The sequence below is a fragment of the Pterocles gutturalis genome, unplaced genomic scaffold (assembly GCF_000699245.1).
Source record: "Pterocles gutturalis isolate BGI_N339 unplaced genomic scaffold, ASM69924v1 scaffold38202, whole genome shotgun sequence".
NCBI classification, from domain to species: domain Eukaryota; kingdom Metazoa; phylum Chordata; class Aves; order Pterocliformes; family Pteroclidae; genus Pterocles; species Pterocles gutturalis.
The window spans coordinates 1-21484 of NW_010111540.1; the positions used below are offsets into that span (position 1 = coordinate 1).

The 21484-nt window shown below is 47.6% G+C and overlaps 2 protein-coding genes across 3 annotated transcripts in view; one reads left to right on the forward strand and one right to left on the reverse strand.

Annotated features, from left to right (window-relative positions):
• The first annotated feature begins 4711 nt into the window (after positions 1–4711).
• GGA3 (golgi-associated, gamma adaptin ear containing, ARF binding protein 3) lies at positions 4712–17460 on the forward strand. Of its 2 annotated transcripts, XM_010073759.1 has the most exons (16): positions 4712–4812; positions 5535–5610; positions 6088–6186; positions 7009–7132; positions 8001–8104; positions 8633–8713; positions 9892–10029; positions 10650–10731; positions 11217–11333; positions 12314–12577; positions 13184–13251; positions 13654–13976; positions 14490–14755; positions 14939–15108; positions 15821–15931; positions 16942–17460. In XM_010073759.1, exons 1-16 carry the CDS (start codon positions 4712–4714, stop codon positions 17050–17052), a joined length of 2235 nt encoding a protein of 744 aa, XP_010072061.1. In that variant the 3' UTR covers positions 17053–17460. The 2 variants fall into 2 exon arrangements, with proteins under 2 accessions (XP_010072061.1, XP_010072062.1); XM_010073760.1 differs by lacking the exon at positions 6088–6186.
• Positions 17461–19611: 2151 nt separating this feature from the next.
• Positions 19612–21484, reverse strand: part of NUP85 (nucleoporin 85kDa) — a 9506-nt gene continuing 7633 nt past the window's right edge. The window contains exons 12-14 of the mRNA XM_010073761.1: positions 21132–21283; positions 20408–20494; positions 19612–19798 (exon numbers count right to left, since the gene is read on the reverse strand). Coding sequence (XP_010072063.1) covers positions 19700–19798; positions 20408–20494; positions 21132–21283 — 338 coding nt within the window. The 3' untranslated portion in view covers positions 19612–19699. The remainder of the gene's footprint in view (positions 19799–20407; positions 20495–21131; positions 21284–21484) is intronic.

Consider the following 21484-nt stretch of genomic DNA (forward strand, 5'->3'; position numbering starts at 1 on the left):
GTGCTGGGGGGTGAGGAGCGGGCAGGGCTGGGGCTCGCCTTGCTCGGTCCCTGCCAGGCTGTGGGGTCACGGTGCGGGTCAGTCCCCGTTGTCCCTTCCCTGCCTGGTTCTGGTGAGCGGAGCGACCAGCGCCAGGGCAGCTGCCAGGCTGGGGGCTGTGGGGGTTTCCCAGGTGGATGGTGTTCCTGTGTCACAGCCCTGCTTCTCAAACAGACTCTGCTTTGTGCCTCGCGGGAGTTTCAGGGCAGGAGTTACGGGTGTCCGTCCCTACAGACTGGAGTGTTCAAAGATCCGGTGTCAAGATGAGGTGTTTTGTATCATAGAATCGTAAACATTAGGGAACCACAGCTTGTTCGTGCCCAGCCCTTGCTGAGTGTCTCCTCGCTGGCTGTGCTGCCGTGTGTTGGCTGCTTTTGGGCTGTGGGCTGTACAGAACCAGTGCTGTGGGATCCTGACCCAGCGCCAGCAGATTGGAGGTGATTCTTGAATGAATCAGTTGTAAGAGGAATTGTTTGTGTTATATTCCGTGCCCAGGGGTTCCTGCTGCTGTCTCTGGGAGGCTATCCTGCACAGCACTAGCTTCTTGCCTAGTTTTTCTGATTTTTTTTTTAATAGTTATTGATTTGATTACAGCAGTGAGTGAAGTTCCTAAGCAGTTGGGCACTAGGCAGGCTATCCTACACAGCACTAGCTTCTTGCCTAGCTTTTCTGATTTTTTTTAATAGTTATTGATTTGATTACAGCAGTGAGTGAAGTTCCTAAGCAGTTGGGCACTAGGCAAACAGCAGAAGATGGTCATTACCCTAAATACTGTAGAGTATAAAGTCTGTTACCCTTTTGGAGTTATCCTTCCATAAACAAGGTTAAATTATTTTTGTTCTTTCTTGGTACTTTTGTATAAAATTCAAACACATACATGGTATCGTCATCTGTTATAGGAGTTACTGGCTTAATGATGTTTTATTTCTTCTCATTTTAGATAAGTCCCTTCTGTCCCCTTACCGTTTCTGCTCCTTCTCTGAACTCCCACAGTTTGTCAATATCGTTAATTGTAGCCAGCAAGACACATGAAGGAACACCCACATCCCTTCCTTTCAATCCTTCTCTGAGGAGAACTGACTCACCGAGTTCAGTTTGGGTGTGAAAATATCTCTAGTAGGGAGGATATTTTAGGCTGTGTAGCCTGGAAAGCTTCCTGACTGTTTGTTTTGTGGGGTTACTTTTTAATTGTGGCAGTTCAGAGAGAAGTCATCTCCCTTGGCCAAGAGCAGGATATTCTGTCGCCAGAGAACACACGCCAGAGGATGGTGTTACAAAGGCCTTACTCACTGTACGAAATATTGCAGTGAGCCTGATTGCAGAGGTGTGCGCGTTTTTCAAGGCTTGAGCCTTGCTCTCTCATTTAAGAGGATGCTTTTGTGCCTGGTCACTGCTCCGGTGATTCGTGCTGCTGTGATTGTGTGGCTCCTCCCAGGGTAGGGGAGCTCAGAGCCTTTAGTGTCTGGAGATTACCGGAGGAGTCGTGCAGACCGGGCAGGCTGAGTGCTTTCACCAGGCCTCCTGAGGTTCTTTTCCTTGTGACCATCGCAGAGCTGTGCCATGTCTGATGATAACCTTGAGGGTGCAGACCTGCTGTGCCCTTACTAAAGGGAAGGGCCAGAATTGCTCAGCAGCACTGCCAACATCCCAGTCACGGGAAGATGGAAAATTTCTTCTTGCAAATGATTTTTTCCTGTGCCGGTGGTATGCAGCCTGCCACGCTGCCCTGTCTCTGTCATCAGGTGGAGTCAGAGACCATGAAGTAACATCGTCCTCGTGTCCTAGTGCTGCAGCAGGATCTGCACTTCAGCCAGGGATGATCTGGCATCTTCCTGTCTCCTGCCTTGTTTCAGGCAGCTGGGATGAGAGAAGCTGATCCTTTCTATTCTCTCCCTGCGGGCTGGCTCTTCTGCACTTCGCTGAAATGAAGAGGAGGTTAGAAAATAACGTCAGTTGTACAGACACAGCTGGATCCTTTGACTGTAGCACTGCCTGTTCTGCTGCATCCAAAAGCAACCTGATCGTGTCGCACTCGTGTCAGGCTTAGGCAGTGTCCAGGTATTTAAAAGATACAGACAGATAAAATATTATTATTGTTGTTGTTTCTTTTTTGCTTGTATTGTCATGGGTCAGCATTCTGCTTCTCCTCCCAGGATACAAAGGGAATCTGCCTGTTAGACTCGACATGCTTGGGCTGGAGATTCCCAATTCGTGTGCTAAGGCTGATCTGGAAAAGCCCTTTGCTGGGATGGCTTTTGTCTCATTTCAATAGAGAAGCAAACCCAGGCAAATATGAGCATTCATTACCAGTAATTCATGTTCTGTGGTTCTCTGCGTTCCAGCCTTGTTTCTCCCTTCAAATAAGGGTTGAAGCATATTTATAAGGCAGTGTAGAAGGGCTCCCTGCCCACATTTTAAGCGTTCTGCATAAAAATAGAGGATTTTAGGTTATACCTTCATAGATATGATGCAGCTGCATGTGGGGATGTGTGGAAGAGGTTAAGCAGGGTGATTCAGCTCACCTGGGATGCTGTGTTCATGTGTTTGTACTCAGATTGGATTCCAAATCAGTTCAGCTATCCACACGCACTGGTGCGTTCTGTCGTGCAAACACATCAGTCTCCGGAGCCAGGGCAGGACTTCTGGTCAAGCTTATTGACTTTTATGAGCTGGGCTTTCCCATGGAGATTTTATGGATGGTAGAAACTGAGTTTCTTCGTGTGGATCATAACTGCCTGTCTGTAATCTTTCCCGCCTCCTAAGACTTTATGATCTTTATGTGAGAGCTTTTGGTGCAAAAACACACATGAATCTGAACGCAGCCTGAGAGCGTGAAATAATTCAGTGTCATTCTAAGAAATCTTTGGAGATGTTTGGAACGGCTTTAACATTTGGAACATGGAAATGTTGGTTACCTTTTCCTGTTTGTACCAGATCTCTTTCCTAATTTCAGGATGTGCAACCAACAAAGAGTTCATTGAGCTGAGTGGCCTCACTCGTTTGTGCTCTTCCTGTATTTATTGAATAAATTCCGTTAACTGCAGCCAGGAACCGTCTGTCTTTCATCCAGGCCTGCAGAGCAGCAGACATGCTTTGGAGCACCGAACCGTGCACAGTACCATTTGACTTGCATGAAAAGACTTTAGATCGTTGTAAGTCTGTGGTTTCATGATGCTTCCAGGCTGTTCAGCAGTTCCGAGCGTGGTAATAAGGTTTAAGTGCCGCATGTTTTGAACAGTTGCTTGGCTCTGCCCCAGCTGCATTTTAAACTGAGCCTCCCTTGAATCTCTTGAGTTCAGAAAATAGCTCAGTGCCAGAAGATGTGGTCCTGCAGTGACCCCTCCCTGGCTGCCGCCTTTGCTTATCTAGGGTCCGGTGGAAGTCATCAGCGGACACAGAGATTCACCTCTGCAGGTGCAATTGGTGGGAAAATTTACAAAATTGCTTTCCAACTGTCCTTTCGAGAGGAGGAAAACATGAGCAAACTTTCTAGGACTGCCACAGCAGGGGTTCTGAGGGGTACTGTGAAGGGAGGGTTCAGAGTAGAAGTCTGACAGCTGTTTTATCTGCCTGGGGAAAGGTAAAAAGATATGTTTTAATGATGATAAAAAATAACACTTTGTAATGTGGCACTTGTTTATTTCTTTGTGCTTCCCTCTTTGACGAAAGTACAGGGATGTGTGCTGTCCTTCTATCCCAGCTCTATGCTAGCTGGCTGAGCAATATTTTCTTTTCTGTTTCTGTTTCCATTGTATTAAAATTTTGAGGAAGGCTTCTTAAATGCCAGCCCTTAGATATATAGCTACAGTGTGTTGTTTCTTCCCTTACAATAAAGATAAATTATCACATCCAGTCATCTTGGCTGGAAAATTAGGTTAAAGCTGGAATCGTGTCTGCTGTAAATTCAGTGCTCCATCAGAGTTGAGTAGAATACACGGAGAAAATGCATTCCTAACAAAAAAAGATGCTGATAGCCTCACTATTCTGCAATAACTACAATAAAGGATGTCCTGGTACCCAAGAGAGAGTCCCTCAGGAGCCTGAAATAGCCCAGTCAGTAGAGCATCGGTCTCTCGGTTTGAGCATATAGGATGTGAATTCCCGATCAGGTACGGGCTGCAGTGTTTGTTACTTGCAAGAACAACTCAGTGCATAGTAATAAATTTAAATTCATAATTCACAGGAGAAATGCTAAGGCATCTAACAAATCAGCTGGCACTCTAAAAACAAGTGTTAATGCTAAGTGGCTTATATTAAACAGCTGATGTTCCAGCTCTCACTTCTGCAGAACTCCCAGGGAATACAAAAATGATTTCCTCTGCAGAAAGTGTGAGAGTCGAGCCTTTAAGGAGTTTAATGTTACAGCCAAATAGAAGGAGAGCGCATTTCAGGCAGAGGGGAACTGTGCGAGCCCAAATATTTTCTCTTGTACTTTTATTTAGAGTATGGAAATAGCATGTTTCTAAGTACTTGAGATTTGGCACCTGATTTTTTAGAAAGCAGTGGTTCTTGCTGGATATTTTGATATCTCACCTTGGACACACCCTTTTCCCTGAACAGACATGCCATGTGTGAGCTGCTTTCTCCTTTTTTATGGTTGGCATTGATGTCAAATGCTTTTCTCTAGGAAATGCATGACCTTGTGTACTGTTTCTCTTGCTTGGTTGGTAATATGTTCTCTTTCAAAAAAAAAGCCACTAACCCATCTAACAGGCAAGAAGACTGGGAATACATCATCGGATTCTGTGACCAGATCAACAAGGAACTTGAAGGGTGGGTGTCCCAAACTGCTCTAGACTTAATAAATTAACATTCACACTTTAAAATATATCATTTGATCATCAAACTTTCATGCTTTCTTTTATATATACTGATATCTCGAGGATGATCTGGCTACAACAGAGCCAAGGTGCTGTGACGTGTGGTTTCCCTTCCACGAAAGGCAGCGTGGCTGATACACACACTGAGCCCTAGGGAAATGGGAATAATTAATTTCTTCTCCAAAGGCAGCTTCTGCAGCTGTACGGTTCTCATCCACCCAAAGTTATCCTGTTTGCCAGTCTGTAAAATGGGTTGATAACTCTTAGTGCCTGATGGGACTTCACATCTTTAAAATCTTTACAAGGCTTAACTGAGGAAACCTCCTGCGTCACGACATTCCTGTGAGCTAAGAAAGAAGTGTTTTCTTCTGGAAAAAGGAAACTAATGCAGGAGAAATGAAGTTATTTCCTTGGCTGGGGACTGTACTGGAGTTGTCTGGTCCCTCCCAAGGAGGAATCTGGAACTGCTGGCTCAGACTACCAGCCCTCGTTCCTTTCATATGTGCCCTGAGCATTTCTTGTTAGCCTTTGCCATTTAGTTATTTTTATCTTTCCATCAGTGTACATTTAATTATGTGAAGGACATCGCATTTAAACAGCAGAATGTATTAAAGTCTGAAACTCCTTCAGCATGTTTACCTGCTCTGTTTGTAACGGGGATCTGCTTTGTTTCAGGCCACAGATAGCAGTGAGACTCCTGGCTCATAAAATCCAGTCGCCGCAGGAATGGGAGGCAGTCCAGGCCCTGACTGTAGGTAGTCCTTACCCCTCTCTTAATCCAATTTTATGTCATTTTACATCATCCTCGGAGTGTAAGGGGGGCTCAGGGTGTGTCAGTGGGGTTAGCTGGGGCTGGTTCTGGGACTGAATGTCCCAGTTCCCCTCTGCTGGGAGGGAGCACAGGCACCTCACTGCAGTGTCCAGACTGCTCGTAGCAGGAGAGCAGTTAGAAATAACTCTGGTTTTTCAGCTGCTTTCATTTGTTATCTTCAGGCGAGGTTTGTGTTCAGTGTTGTGAGCCCTAATGGGGAGAGAGCGCAGACCCATACGTAGGTGGCTGAGGGAGGCCAGCCCATCTTGGGGTGTAACCCCCGGAGATCAGGGATTCACCCCTGTACTGCGGAGCAGGAACACGGGTCCTTCAGCTCCCCTGTAGGCACAACACAGCTGCACTCTTATCAGAGGGTTCTGGTGCTCATTTCAGCCCGTTTTGGTTACTTGAATGCAGGTGCTGGAAGCTTGTATGAAGAACTGTGGAAGAAGATTTCATAACGAAGTAGGGAAGTTTCGCTTTTTGAACGAGTTAATAAAAGTTGTGTCTCCAAAGGTTAGTCCCTGAGCCTTATGGCTGCGTTTGCTTTTTGTTTGGCCCCCGTAAGCTACAGGCAACATCCAAAATGTTTGCAGTGCTCTCTCTGGCTCGTTGCATTTATTAGCCTGTATTCAAGAGCATTTGTTAGATAAGGTTTCAATGTTTGTTGGGGGTTTTTTTGTGCTCTGCTTGCTATTTTTCTCAGTACGTTGTACTTCTTTACCATCAGAATATAATCTCTGTACTGTTCTGATCCTTCATGTGACTCAAGGGCTTCTAAAGCTTGGGCTGTGTTTTTTTTTTTTTTTTTAAAAAAAAAAAAAAACAAACAAAACTCCAGTGTCTGGAAGAGAGGTGTGATGCAGAGGTTAAAATGAGACTTGGCAACACACCATGGAGTTCTAGTCCTCGTTGTGCTGCTGGCTTGCTGCGTAAAGAGTGCCTGGCTAAGTCCCTCAGCATTCGTGATCGGTTTAATGTGGTGAAAAATAGACAGAGGCACCCCATGGCACGCAGCAAAGTGTTCCCAGATTCTTTCCCATAAGACAGGGGAGGAGGTGGTTATCTCTATTGCTGTAATTTTTAAACAGCAAAATCCTGAAGCCAACAGAATAGCTGCTTTTTCTTTTGCTGAAGAGAATCACAAAGCTTCTCTCTTCACTGTTATTTCAAATATATTAGAGGAGCAGTTTTTCCTCTTTCTAAGATGTATCTTAGATCACCTTGGATTATACACCTTTTAATAGATATCACTGATCTTCCATGCTCTGGGTTTGGGCTTTATTTTTTGAAAGAAATGAAGAATGTGGAGAATTTACATCCTTCTTCTGCTCTTAGTACCTGGGAGACAGAGTCTCAGAGAAGGTGAAGACCAAAGTCATTGAATTGCTGTACAGCTGGACAGTGGCGTTGCCAGAAGAATCCAAAATCAAGGATGCCTACTACATGCTGAAGCGACAAGGTAGGAAGTCAGCTGGCTGTTCATGCATTCTCTCCAGCCTGTGCTTTAAGCAGGAAGGTCACAAAATGTACGGCTTCTAACTACATGGGGTCAAGGCAAGCTCTGAGGGGAGACAGAACAAGGGAGAAATTCCCTGAAAAGCTTCTCATTAATATGAGAACCCTTGGGCTGGGTTCGGTTGGCTTTTTTAAATAGCTTAATTAAACACCTTGGAAATACTTTTGATTTGGTTTACAGGGCCTTTTTTGAGTTTTTCTGGATCTAGATATTAAATGATTTGAACAAGTCTAATTTAAAGTGAAATAAGGGGCTCCACGTAGCCTCTTCTGTTCTTTTAACAAGATCACTTTACAATTGTACCTTTAGTTCAACTGATATAAATTTCTTGTGTAGGCACAGTGAATAAAAGCTCACTGAGAAGCATGCGGCTTCAACAAAAGAGAAATTGGTTCCAGGAAAGCTCTTGAGGTAGTGCACAGATCGAGGGATTTGACAATGGAACAAGCAGGAGCTTGGCTCTTTCCCCACTCATGGACAGGAGTCTGCTCATCACCCATTTTGCGTTGCTGTCTGCCTTCCTGCTCAGCTCATTTATACGAATAAATATTACACCCTTGAGTCTGCACAAAGCTGGCTTGTCCGAGACTTCACTTGGTGGTTCAACAGCTAAAGTGAAAGGTGGAAAAGACAAATCGTGGAGAGCTATTGGTTATACTGAGCTATTAGAGGAGCGGTATGGACATGGCAACTCATTTGCAGGGGTTTGACCTTTATCAAAGAAAACTTTCTTTGTTTTTCCAGCTGGCATGGTCAGTGATTTTAATCCCGTATTGTTCAATACCCACCTGGGTTCCCTTTCTGCTTTCAGGGATCGTGATGTTTGATCCTGTGATTCCCGCAGACAAAACCCTGATTCCTTCTCCACCGCCTCGTCCCAAAAACCCTGTGTTTGATGATGAGGAGAAATCCAAGGTACCGTGAAGACTTGTGTCATAATCACTAATGAAAATTGATTCCTCAATGCACATTTGAAATAAGGAAGTAAAGTACACTAATTCAACTTTTATTTTTGGGGTGGTGGTGTGTGCTTCCCATAACTCATTTCTACCCAACCGTAAGTTCCAGCTAAGGCCTTGTCTGTGTTACAGTCTCGAGGCTGTTCCTGGTTAAAGTGCCATCCTGCTGGAGTACTAGAAGGCAGAGAATGTTTCACACACAGGACCAAAAATTATATATGGGAGGAGTAATTATCTAGTGTCAGAAGTCTCTGAGATTTCACAGTATATGTCCTGTGTAGAAGCAAGAATGCAGCAACTCACATAAAATAATAAACCAGAAATGACTCCTGCTGGGGTCACTGTAACTATGAAAGCAGTGTAAGCTTTGTAATAGCAGGCTGTATCCCATTTCCCCTGAATTGTTCTCTTCGATTCCTTTCGCTGCTTCCCTTTGCCAAAGGGCTCTTATTTGTTTCCTGAATATCCTCTTCTTGTCTTACAGCTTCTAGCCAAACTGCTGAAAAGCAAAAACCCAGATGATTTACAAGAGGCCAACAAGCTTATAAAATCCATGGTAAAAGAGGTAAGAAATTCCTGTTGGTTTGGTCCCAGTCAGCAGTCTGCTTTCCGGGCTTTAGGCAATTTGACTTCAAAATGGTGGAGAGCTTTAGGATCCTGAGAATGGCAGAACCTGGGTTTTTCAGGCTCCTGGGAGCATTGTGTTAGTACGTTCCTTAGTTAAATTGTGGGGACTGAATGAGACTGACCATCAGTGACATCCAGCCTTTTTATTATTTTTTAAAACCTCTAACAGTGCTAACTTGCATATAGTCCCCATGTTTGCCAGCATAAAGGGGGTGCCAGCTGGTGACTTCGTAGGGCTCTGTGTTGTAATTTTGACTCTATCTTGCAACTGGGAGATGTTGGTATCACAGAAATGTCTGCAGTTGGTGTCTCTGGTGGAGGACAGGGCAATAAGGGGCAAGGAGCAAACGCCACTTGTAATTAACTACGTTCTCATCACTCAAGATGGTATTTCACGTCAGGGTTTGGTGGGAGCATCGCAGTACCACCCCTGGATACTGAGGACTGAGTCATTGGACTGGGTCTTCTCCCAAGCAGGCTTCATGGAAACACCTTCCTGTTTGTGGAGCTGTGATGCATCCACCCATGGCAGTCAGCAGAAACGCTGGAGTCCAGGAAGTGACTCACTGTGATTCTGGAAAAAAAAAAAAGGATAGCTTCTAGACTGAAGAGGATGTATAGGTTACTGAAATGTTTCCATTCAAGCTTCTCTTGTCCCCAGGGCACTCCTTCCTACATCTTTAGTTGGGATCTTGACTCATAGATGGGTGGACGTTTTCTACCAGCGCATGCTTGTTGTTCCTAGTAAATGTTTTGCTTCAAACGCATCTTTTTCGTAAAATGGCATCAAGTGACAAAAAAAAAAGTCTTCTGAAAAGGTCAGAAAGGAACTTTTGGGAACTTTTCTATTTTTAGTGGTATAATTATACATTGAAGTCTATTTAGTGAGACTTTTTGGAAGTGTGGGGTTTTCTATAATTTCAGAATGATGGTGAAAAGATAGTAAAATAAGCAAAGCTTCACATGAATGGAGAGATTTTTTGTTTTCTTATTTTTTTTCCTAGCTTAACCTTAAATAGACATTACTTGACATGATTTACAGATCATACATGATGTTGTGATACCGCGGACCTTTACAGGAAAGCTCACTTTGTATGTCTGTTTTACACCCTGAAGGATGAGGCTCGAATTCAGAAAGTGACAAAGCGCATGCACACGCTGGAGGAAGTAAATAACAACGTGAAGCTGCTGAATGAGATGTTGGTTCATTACAGCAAAGAGGATTCATCAGAAGCTGACAGGGAGCTCATGAAGGTGGGTCTGAGCTGCTCCTTCTTACCAGAAATCCTGGAGTCAGTCCTTTCTTCTTACAGACTTGGGTTTTGCAGAGAATTGCAAACAGCGCAGGAAAATGGAGAGCAATGGCGAGAAACATGAGCAGTTGTTGGAAACAGCAGGAAGGAAAATAAGGATTTTTTTTAATGCCTTTCACCAAAGGACTCAGTGGGTACTAGCTCGGTTTTGCACATGCTTGAAGTGAGGTACAGCTGTTCCCCAGAGATGCAGTGTGGCAGAATCAAGAAGCTGCAGTTTGTAATTCGTGCTCCTGTTAGGACACACTGATTGCAGATCAGAACTGTCCCTTACAGCGCTGTGGATGGATAAACTAAAGGCTGAGTGGGGCAGAAAATGTCTTCCCCTTCAAAGGAAGAGTTTTAGGTAGTGTCATAAAGTTGGGAGAACATCAAGAAGGTAAAAATCAAAACAGCCACCAGTGATGGCTGGACACATCCAGGGCCTTGAAGAGTTGCACCGTATCCAATTTAAAAAGTTAAAACTACCAGTTTTTACCAACAAGCTCCTGAGTCATTCAGGGCTGACTGGTATTGCTGACAGTGGCTGATGAAACCCTTTGTCCTAATCTGTCTTCCTAGGAGCTCTATGAAAGGTGTGAAACGAAAAGACGGACGTTATTCAAGCTGGCCAGCGAGACAGAGGACAACGACAGCAGTTTGGGTAAACTAAGCTACACTTCTCCTTTTTTAATTGCTTTTGTGACTTGGGAGTGTTCATCAGGGGAACGGCTGCTGTAAAGACTCCTCTTCACTGTGGATGTGCTTCGCTTTGAGCAAGCAGAAAAAAGACAAGATCCTTCCCTCTTTATGTGTATCATTTAAATTCAGACAAGAACCTGACCGTAGAGTTGGTGGTTAGGGAGGCTGAGGGCAGTAACGGGGGACAGCTGCTTTGGAAGGGGAAGGGAGTTACTGTGGGGAACAAAGCCTTGGACTCATTTTTTTATTGTTGCTGTAATGTGCATGGACTTAGAAAGGTCAGGTTATTGCTTAGAGAAGCATGGCAAAGACAGAGTAATGGAGCTCGTAGACAAGGAATTATGTTTTTTCTTGATGATTATTTAGATGATAACTGAGTGCTCTCAGCATTAGTGGGAGCAAAGTGACCAAAGTCTTGGAGGTTCTTTTTGTCTCTCTTGCATGTAGGGGATATTCTGCAGGCCAGTGACAATTTATCCCGTGTGATAAACTCCTATAAAAAAATAATAGAGGGGCAAGTGATCAATGGTGAAGTGGATCTCCCTGTGGTGTCTGGAGTGGAAGGTGAGTTCCTGGGAAGCCAACTGTGTCATTTTTGAATCCTGCATTTCTAAGTTTTTTGGACAGGTTTTCCTCTTAGTTGTGGTAAAGCAGGCTATTGATGGTTCTCGTGGCCAACAGTTTGTTCATCAGAGGGTGACACAACAGCTCCTGAGCAGTGGATTAACAATTCTGGACATGCGGAGGAATGCTGCAGCTTTGCATTTCCCACTGCTCGCTCTGCACCATTGAACCCCATGATAACATCAGTAGCAAACCTGCATCGGAACAGCTTGTGTGGCTGGAAGTTCACATGTTTTCCTCTCCATGTTTGTCCTGGTTCTTAATGGTGGCGTGTAAGAAGATGGTGATTTTATCAAAAGGAGAAGAGCAGGAGAGTGGGAGCCAGGCCAGGGGTCCCGTTCCTGGCTTTGCCAGCAGTTCCATTTGTGGATTTAGGCCAGTTGCCCACTTTATCCTTCAGCTTCACCATTGACAGCTCTGGACATGTGTGCGGCACAATTACTGGGAGTCACTTAAACATTTCTGCATGGAGGGCAGTAGAGGAGTGCATAGTGCTGCCTGGCCGCATCTTATTGGGACAAGACTGTCCTAAGTATGAAGATCCAGGCAGTATAGATTTTCCTCAGCTCTCTGGTAGCCTTTGTTTATTGTCATTCTGTAGGATCGTCTGAGCTCAAAAGATTTTGAAAATATTACAAATTGTGCTACGAGAAGCACGGGCGAGGGAGCAGTGGTTGGAGCAGATGTTGCTTTTCATATAGAAATTTCCAAAGTATCTGGGTTGATTTAAGTAGCTGGTGGGCAGCAAATGGCTAGGTGGCAAGCACGTGGGCTTCCTCTGTTAGAAAGAGCCGTAAGCTGTGAGTAGATGAGGAGATCTGTTACCTAAACCATCGCTCTGGTAATTTCTTCTGTACATTGAGTTTGCTCTGAGCCTTTTGCCGTCTTGCCTAGTAGTGTTCTTCTCCTGTCTGCTGCAGGGAGTAACTCCACGAGTAATCTCACCACCCTCATTGACCTTGCTGGATTGGATGTCACCAGCACCCCGCCGCCTCCAATGCCACCCACCACCCTGTCGCCAGCCCCCACCGTCGCCGCAGCAGAAATCCCCATTCTCCCGCCTCCTCCCCAGACGTTCGCACAGTTGCGGAGCAGTTCCTCCAGCCAAGCAGAAACCGCACCCGCGCAGCCGAGCAGCACAGCCAACTCCCTCTCCTTGCTGGATGAGGAGCTCCTGTGCTTAGGTAAGACGCCTAAGAAAAGGGCTACGCACTCCTCTCCTGACAAAGACTGCTTTCTTCCTTCATTGGGAGTGTGGGGGCTGGCTACCTAAAGGGACCATGAGGTGCCTTTGGTTTCTGGAGAGGTCTGAGGGACACTCCCTGGTATCTTCCGGAGTATAAGACTTGGTCAATGAGTCACTGTTAAAAACTCTGATCTTCCCAGAGCAGGCTGGAGGTGAAGGGACAGTGGAGTGTAAGCGCAGGCAGATCTCTGTAGGCACTTGGACACACAGGCTGCAGTTTGGTACAGATTTCACCCCTGACTTTGCAGCTGTGCTAAAGAGCAAGGTGCCCTCGAGGAGCTGCGTGCCTGCGGAGCCCAGCTGTGAACAGAGAGGCACAGCAAATCAGGAGGGGTTAGGAGAGCGGTGTGCAGGGGTGACTGCCAGCTGCTGGTGCTGTCAGCCTCTTTTCCTCGTAGACTTGGAGCCCGTTGCAGTCTTTCTTCAGGTTCTTGGGCTCTGGCAGAGTTGAATCAAGTAGTTTGATGGTACTGAAACAATTGCCGAGGGATGACACCTAACTCGTTTTCTCCTGCAGTCACCTCCTTGTTATTTTCCCTTTCAGGCCTGAATGACCCAACCCCTGCAGCGGTGAAGGAGACCTCGGAAAACAACCAGTGGAGCATGTTCGAGGTACAAAGGAGGGTCTTGGGGGAAGGGGTGGGAGGGGTTGCCATTGTGGGAGGTCTCGGGACACACTGTCACCTTGGAGCAACGTGATCACACATACAGGCAGAGGGGCAGCTGTTCCTGAGGGGAAGTCTGCCTTAGCCCTGAAATCTGGGATAGCTGTGTCTAAACAGAGTAGATATCCTTGAGCCTGGCTTTCTCAGTTTCCCATCTGTCCCCCATGATGTTAGCGCTGCCTTTGCTTAAATTACAGATCAGATCAGATGTAGTCCTGACATAGGCCACAGACTTTGCTGCTTGCCACCCAGCACCTGTTTTTGCGGTAAATCTCTCTCCCTCTGTAACAGTGCCACCGCTACAACCGGGGGGAGGTGAGTTAGAGCATCTGCTTGTCCTCTCTTTCAGAATGACCAGTTGGACCTGGATTTCTTTAATCCGAAGATGGTGACTGTTGCTTGCAACCCTGCAGGGAACCCTCTTCTCCATCACACATCACAGACCACGTGTGGAACAGCAGTGACGCTGCCCTCTGCTTTCCCAGCCTCTCGGACTGCTCCCAGCATCCCAGCACCAAACTCGGCACCGTTTGTATTCTCTGCTGGACCAGCTGCCCCTGCAGGGCCTCCCAAGACTATTCCAGCTGCTCCTGGGTACTTCAGCTCCTCCGTGGGGAGCAATATGTCCCATAAGATGGATGCATTGGGACAACTCCTTGAAGAAGCCAAAGGGTAACTAAAAGTCCTGGACTTTCCTTTATCTCTGCAGTTTGAAAGCCAAGCTTGCTGCAGCGTCAGGTTCAGGGGCAGACTTCCAGCTCTCTGGTTTGGTAGAAATGCCTGATTGGGACTTTTCTTCTCAGAGGTTTCAGTTTACAAACTAATACAAGGGTCCAGCCTCTGGCAGGGACAGGCAGGCACTGCTAGGTAGAGCACAGCAGCTGTACTGCTGATACAAACGTGCGGTGTGAGTTGAACAGGCTGCTCAGGGGCCTTTGCCCATCGTAGCCTTGCCCCCCTTTGCCAAGGTGGGATTCTGCTTTCTTCTTGACTTAGAGAAGTGATGCCTAACCCTTCCGCCACCACTTTCCCTGTAGCTCTCTTTACGTGAGTCTGTCCTGGGTCACAGACTCCAGCCTGGCTCCAGGCCACTGCTTTGTCCTCGTGATCTCTGTTATCTCTGGGTTTGTGGTGAAATGCCCGCTTCCCTTTCAGCTCAATTTCCCATGTTTGTTTCTCTTCCAGGACTGCGACCCAAGGCATGGCAACACCCTCAGTATTCCCTGGGGTTACTTTGCCAACCACTGTCACCTCTGCCCCGTTAATAGCACCTGCAGGGCTGCCAGCCACTGCCCCTGGAGCCCCTCCAGTTCCTTTCCCAAGCAGCTGCACTGCTGGCTCGGGAAGTCCTCTCTTCCAGCCGACATCATTCCAGCAGCAAGGCAGTCCCATGAAAGCACCTGAAATTTCTTTGGCCAATGTCCATGTTCCCTTGGAATCCATTAAACCCAGTAAGTATCCAGGTTTTTCACCTTTCTTTGAATATTTTTTTCAAAAGCAAAGCTTCTTGACAAAGCGTAGGAAGAAGAGAGAAAGGATGAAACGTCCCAGCCGAACAGTCAGATTGCCTAATGCTGCTCTGCAGCATAAACCTGCATTCCTCTCCCATTCCTCTCCCTTTCTCTGTGCTGTAGGCAGTGCCCTCCCGGTGACAGCCTATGACAAGAACGGCTTCCGGATCCTCTTGCACTTTGCCAGGGAGTGCCCGCCGGGAAGGTCGGACGTGCTCGTGGTGGTGGTCTCGATGCTGAACACGGCACCGCTTCCTGTGAAGAACATCATGCTGCAGGCTGCTGTGCCGAAGGTAGGGCTGCGTGGCTCAGACCCACGGTGACGTGAAGCTGCATTTGGGAAGGCCTGGGAATGAACTCAGGGACTTGGGGACACCCCAGTTCTACCTTTCTCTAGGCTGTGCTCTGCCTGTTTCCAAAACAAAGGTTGTTGTTGTCAGAGGCAGAAAATACTGAACAGGGTCAGTCAAGAAGTGCAGGTAGTTAGTGTTCTGTTTTTTGTGTTATCTGAGATCAGTCCAGCTGTGTCTGTTTATGAAGGCAGCTCAGATAGCACAATGACGGGACTGTGACATGGATAGAGCCACCCTTGAGGTCTTTGGGAGTCAGGATTTCTAAAAGACCTCCTCAATCTGCCAGTATGCTCCATTCTGGTCTTACTGCACGTAGATAATTTTGGATGGCCAGCTTGTGTGTTGAAAACTGGCCCAATCTTGGCTATGATCTGCCTACCGTCATGAAGGTGTTCATGTTAAAACCTCAGGCAGAAGATAACTCGGATAGGGAGGTGCTGCTGGTGTTCTGTTACTCTGGGCTGACTTGTCGGTCTGCCTGCTCCTATCGTGTTGTGCAAGCTGGGCTGGCTCTGGTTTCCTCATCCTCGCGTGTGGATTGATTCTCTTTAGTTCTGATGTGTGCTGTTATCTCCCCAGCCTGCGTATGCATCTTTCCTTGTCCTCAAGACAGGAGGTAATCTGAGGTTCTGCTTTCTGTTTTCCTTTGCAGTCCATGAAAGTGAAGTTACAGCCACCCTCTGGCACAGAGCTGTCCCCGTTCAATCCCATCCAGCCGCCTGCTGCCATCACCCAAGTCATGCTTCTGGCAAATCCTGCAAAGGTGAGAGAGGCGGTGGGATCTGTCCTGTCCCTGACAGACAAACCTGATGTAAGCTGAGTTCTACGGGGGGGTTGGGCCAAATATTTGAGCAGATAAAGCTGCTGACTCCTGACCTGACCTCCAGAGGTGGTCACTGCACAGTGGTGGCGTTTCAGTGCGCTGGAAGCTCTGGTGTTAATTAGATTGATGTCAAATTAGCTCGTGCTGGAGAGGTACTTGTGCTGCGTTGAGGCTATAGCCTGACAGATCTGAACCATCAGACAAATGTCAGATCACGTCTGTCCCATTATTCTTTGGGGTGTACCTGTGACCAGTGAAACAACGTGGTTAACGCTTTCTTCTCCGAGGAGCTCTTCCTCCTTGCTGTAGTTACTCATGTAGGTAGCCTGCTCCATAAAGCCCAAAGCTGTATGCTGAAGGAGTTTCTAATTATTTGACAAATCTAGGTGTTACTACTTGAGGATTACAGCAAAAATGGTCCTTAAAGTATCAGCTGAAAGCTTTGAGATCCAAAGGATAAGTGTCAGAGGGGTTTGGTGGATTGTCAAAAAACTTTGTGAGGTACGTGGAGATCCCCTCCCTGAAGGACTGGTTCCATCTCCTGCTCGCTGCCGTACTGGGAATTCTGCAGAGCAGGAACTGTTCTGGCTTCCTCCACATGATCAGGAATTAAATCTTGAAAATGTTGAACAATCCCAGCAGGGTTCTCCAGGCTCACTGGAGAGCAGCTGAGCAATGGGTGCTGGCTGCATACGTGCAAACGATGATCTTGGGTCATTCATGCACTTCTGCTGTTCTGTGCTAAGCGACAAAGCTTGTGTGCTATAAAACCTGTGAGGTAAATAACTCAGATTTGCTAAACAGTTGAACTGCTCCATGGATTTACCTTGGTTCCCTTCCGCTGCTATGTGCAACAGAAGCCTTGTGCTCTCTGCGGAGCTGTAACGGTGACACGTTTGCTCAGGAGGTCTCTGTTCTCATGCTGCTCTTGGCTTTTGTCTGTCTTGCAGGAGAAGGTGAGGCTGAGGTACAGGCTGACCTTCACACTGGGAGACCAGCCCAGCACAGAGGTCGGCGAGGTGGATCAGTTTCCCCCGGTAGAGCAGTGGGGGAATCTATGACCTTAGGACACTGCCAGAGACTGTGACAGGACCAGGAAAGGATCCCACGGGACTGGAAGGAACGTGACGTGGGGAGGGACGCACATGCTATCCACTGGTGATGTTCAGCTTCGTTTACGTGTCCTGACCACTCTGCTTGTACCTTTAGTCCAGAATGTTTTGCCCCACACCGAAGGGGTCCTGGGACATTTATGCCAAGCATGAACTGAGCAGCAGCCGGTGACAGGCAGTGCTGGCTGCTTTTTTCTTGACCTCTGGGTGAATCTGGTTCTATCTTCCGCTCTATTAAACTTGAAGTTCTTGCATTTTGAGGGGAGACCTGTCAGCAGGAGGGGATGTAGTTGGCTGGTTCCTGTACTGCTGTCCAGAGATACCCACAGGCCGGTGGGGTCATGATGCCACCGCAGAGCCCTTACACATGCCCTCCCTCGGACCTTTACCTCCTCAGTGCCAGGCTGGACCCGCTGAGCATGTTGAGCAATAACGCTGGCTCCGTGAAGGAATGCTTCTTTTTTACACTGAGATGGCACTTAGCTCCCTTCCTCCCCCTCCGCTGCTTCCTCCCCCGTGGCCGATGCCAGCAGCCCCTCGCTCCGTGCTGTGCGACACTGCTGTACCTTTAGTCGTCATATTTATTTGATACCGCTCGCTGCCCCCCTGCTGGACCCACTTTGGGCAGCTGGGGCTGAGTTTTGTATGCAGATGGTTACACTGGTTATTTTTCTGCCTTTGTTGCATTCCATAGCGTGGGGAGAAGTGGAAGGGTGCGGTGAGGAGGCACAGAGGGCTGGAAAGGAGCGGTCGGTATGGGTGGAGGACAGCACTTGGAGGGCAGACATGTCTTTGCAATCACTAATCGGGTGCAGTGACTGAATCCAGGGATAAGGAGAGATGCCTCTCGTGTCCCCTCATGCAGGCAGTATTATTATCGTAGTCGAATACTGTGTGTTACTGAGATGAGTACAATGAAATACAAGATGTAAATAATAGAGCTATAGGCTATCTAAGTAGAAACAAGCAGACAGTGAAAGGAAAGGCGGCTCCACTGGGCTGTGCCGATGCATGTGCTGGGTTTAATGCCCTCTAGTATTTATTCCTGTATTAAGTGGCCAAGTGCAATTGTCTCCACAAGGGGAAAAGCAGTTTTGCTGGGGAAAAAAAAAAAAAAAAAAAAAAGCAGTGTTCTGCGCTAACAGGGGGCAGAGAGCTGACCCCTCTGGCTCCAGCTCACAGAAACTAGGTTTAAATCACCAAAACTTGATTCCAGCAGCCCCTTCTCCCTCTCGGTTTCCAATCTCAAGCAGTGCCTCAACTAGCTCTGAGACAACAGCCTGTGTTAAATAAACAGGTTTTCTAAGGTCCATTGACAAAAGCAGAGACGGAGTCCTTGGGCAGTCTGCTCAGCATTCCTGGCAGTGCCACAGCTGGAGCCCTGAGAAAATCCGTACACAGGAGGAGACCCCCGCCTGCTGCAGGAAAACTCCAGAGAAGGTGCTGCTGGAATTGATGGTGGCTGTAAAACCCTTACGGCAAATGCAGCTTGGAGTTATTTGTAGTGGAACTTCCTTTGCTGTGTTGCAAAGTAAAAATCACAAGAGGTGAAAAACTCGGCGGCTCGAAGGCCTGGGGTCCCCCTCAGAGGCACCAGGCAGCTGAAGCCCTGGAGGTGGAATCCAAGCTTGGCCAAGGAGCTGGCTGTGAACTGAGCTCCTGAAGACCCCAGCCTCGCCAGCTCCCTGGCGCAGGAGGTGGGTGAGAGGGATGGGTGGGGTGTTGGGAGCCTTAAAGCAGTTTTAAATGGATGGATGGGATAGGGGACAAAGAGAGTTCTCTCTGCCTCAGACATGGTCTCCCCAGCACTGCAGATGCAGTAGGAAAGGGGACAGTGTCCCCAGGAAGCAGGTTGCGCTGCTGTAGCTGCCTGCACGTGAATGTCACTGTGACTCGGAGGAAGGCAGAGGCGCACAAGCGCTTTCTGCAGACGGCTTTGTTCTCAGTGTTAGCGGCAGCGCGCTGCCCACGTTGTACAGCCCCATGGAGAGGTGCTGTGGTCTTGCTGGGTGGAAATGCGTTGTTAAAAGCTTTGGAAATTAAACTATGAATGTTCCTTGTCTGTAGGGTGAGGTTCCTGCTTCATACCCAACAGCCGTAACTTTATATACATCTCAAAGCATTTGTTCTGCTGCATGGTAAATAAATTGTTTTCCCTACTTTGCTCTGTGGATGGCCCTTACTAACGATCGCCCGTGGAGTGCAGCGCGCCTTCTGGAAATCCTGACAGCCTGTCATCTCAAGACCATCCAAACTAAGTGAAAACAGGGAACTGTCTGTTTTCTAAAACCCCCGTGGTCTAACGGTGGGCTTCATTTCCGTCCTGGGTGGCAGAGGGGATGCACCTGAAGAAGGTAACGCTGCCAGTGGTGAGGTTTCCTTCACCGGGAGGGGTGCCAGGCCAAGGTGGAACAAGCAACTGTAACATTTTGATGCAGCTCCTTTCTAAAAGCTAATTTTTTTTTAAAGTTATGTTAATGGCAGACAAGAACAAATCACCAAGCAATATGCAAAACAAGACATTTATTCTTAGAAAAACAGTCAAGTTTATGTACAGTGAGCCACAGAGGATGAGTAAAACCACACACTGCTGCCTTCAGGATCCTTCCAACGTGCCTTCTTTGATGATGACTCGTGCAAGATTTCGCGCAAGAGCAAGTCTCAGCATTTCCACTTTCGTAGTCTCCACATCATCCTGAAAGCGAGCAGAGTTTGGGTTAGACTGCTACAGGCAGTGCTGAGCTGGCGGCAGGTTCTCTTTCTGGGTTTTGGAAAGTAAGGACGCAGGTCATCAAGAGGGGAGAGTCCGTGTGTATTTACCTGTCAGAGCGACCTCCTGAGCAGAGCAAAGCTGCATTTCCTACTTTTTAGACCAACCCAAGACAGCGTTGCCAAGCCTTTTCTTTTTCTGGCAGCTGCAGAGGCTGCAAATGGGAGGGAGCAAATGGCTCCCTGTTCTGCGTCTGGAATGTTTCGCAGCTTGAGCTGTTAGATGGCAGCATCTCAGCTGTTCGTTGCCCAGGTAATGAGTGACTATTTATCTTGGAAAAGCATCACCGTCCAACCCAGATCAGCAGAACAGTGAGGAGTGGAAGTACTCTTGTACTGGGTTTGTGTATATTTAGATATCTTTTGATGATGCCTCATTTGGCTGGCCTTTACCAATAACAGCACACACCAGCCTCTGTAACTCAGGCTCTCCCTCTTTTCTGCCCCACACAGGAATAGAAATGTAGAGCTCTCCCCAGCCCTCCCCCAGAGCCCCACCGATTCATTATCCAGTCGTCCTCAAACCGGGAGCTACCTGGAAATTCTGCTTATCTGCCTTCCCTGCTGTCAGGTCTTCCAGGCATCGCATCAACTCATAAGTCTGCTCTGCTGAAAATATCACCTGTGGAAATGGAAGTATTTACTGAAAATGGTGAAGTTTAAGGACATCACACAGTCTGAGAAGATCACTCAGTTGAAAGGAAGAGCATGCTTCCACACTCCCATAGCTTCACTCTGACCCTTTAGATCACAGGATCAGAGGATAATTCAGGCTGGAAGTGACTTCGGGAGGTCTCTAGTGCCACCTCCTGCGCCAAGCAGGGTCAGCTCTGAGGTCAGAGCGGGTGTTCTGAGCTGCATCCAGCCATGGGGTCTGTAATTACTGAACTGCCCTTTTCCTGATGGATTTTAGAGCAAAAATTCGGCTTAGAAGAAGGAAGCGCACTAGGAAAATCTTTCAGCCAGGGACCAGAAGGACCAGGATGTGGTCTGTACTTAAATCACCAGCACAGATGTATTCCACTGCTGGTTTCTAAAAGCAGGGAGCCAAGTTGCTATATTCTGTCCTGGGTCCTGTGTGCTCCCCCTGATGGGACCCTGGGACAGCTGTGCAGTGCTGGAACTGCCACCAACAATTCTTTTGCATTGGGAGTGCAAGTCCTAGCCTGGGGGCAGAGGGGGGGGTCACCAATTTGAGATGCCTGGTCAGGAGGAAAAGAGGGGGTGGGGGGTTTGTCAGGTGTGACCGGCGGGCTCACCTCTTTGTGCTCCAGCAGAGGAAGGGCATCCGTCAGCAACGTCATCCAGAAGGAGCACGGAGCGATGTGAGCCGTCATCAGCATCAAAAGCAGCTTGGCAGCTTCAGAGAAGCGCTTCTCCCCGTACAGCCGGTGGAACTCTCGGTACTTCCCTGCACAGGGGTGGTGGTGAAGGGTGAAAGGTGTCAGCGTCTGTCAGCCCTGCGTAGGCCTGGGTATCGGGCAGCAGGACGTCCCTTTGCTCCTGTGGAGCCTGTGGTACAACCACCCCCACCTGAAATGAGCCCCCAAAGCAGCCCAGTCTGGGGGAGTGGGAATCTTGGGCATGAAGGGTTAAAATAGAGGCTGGGTGA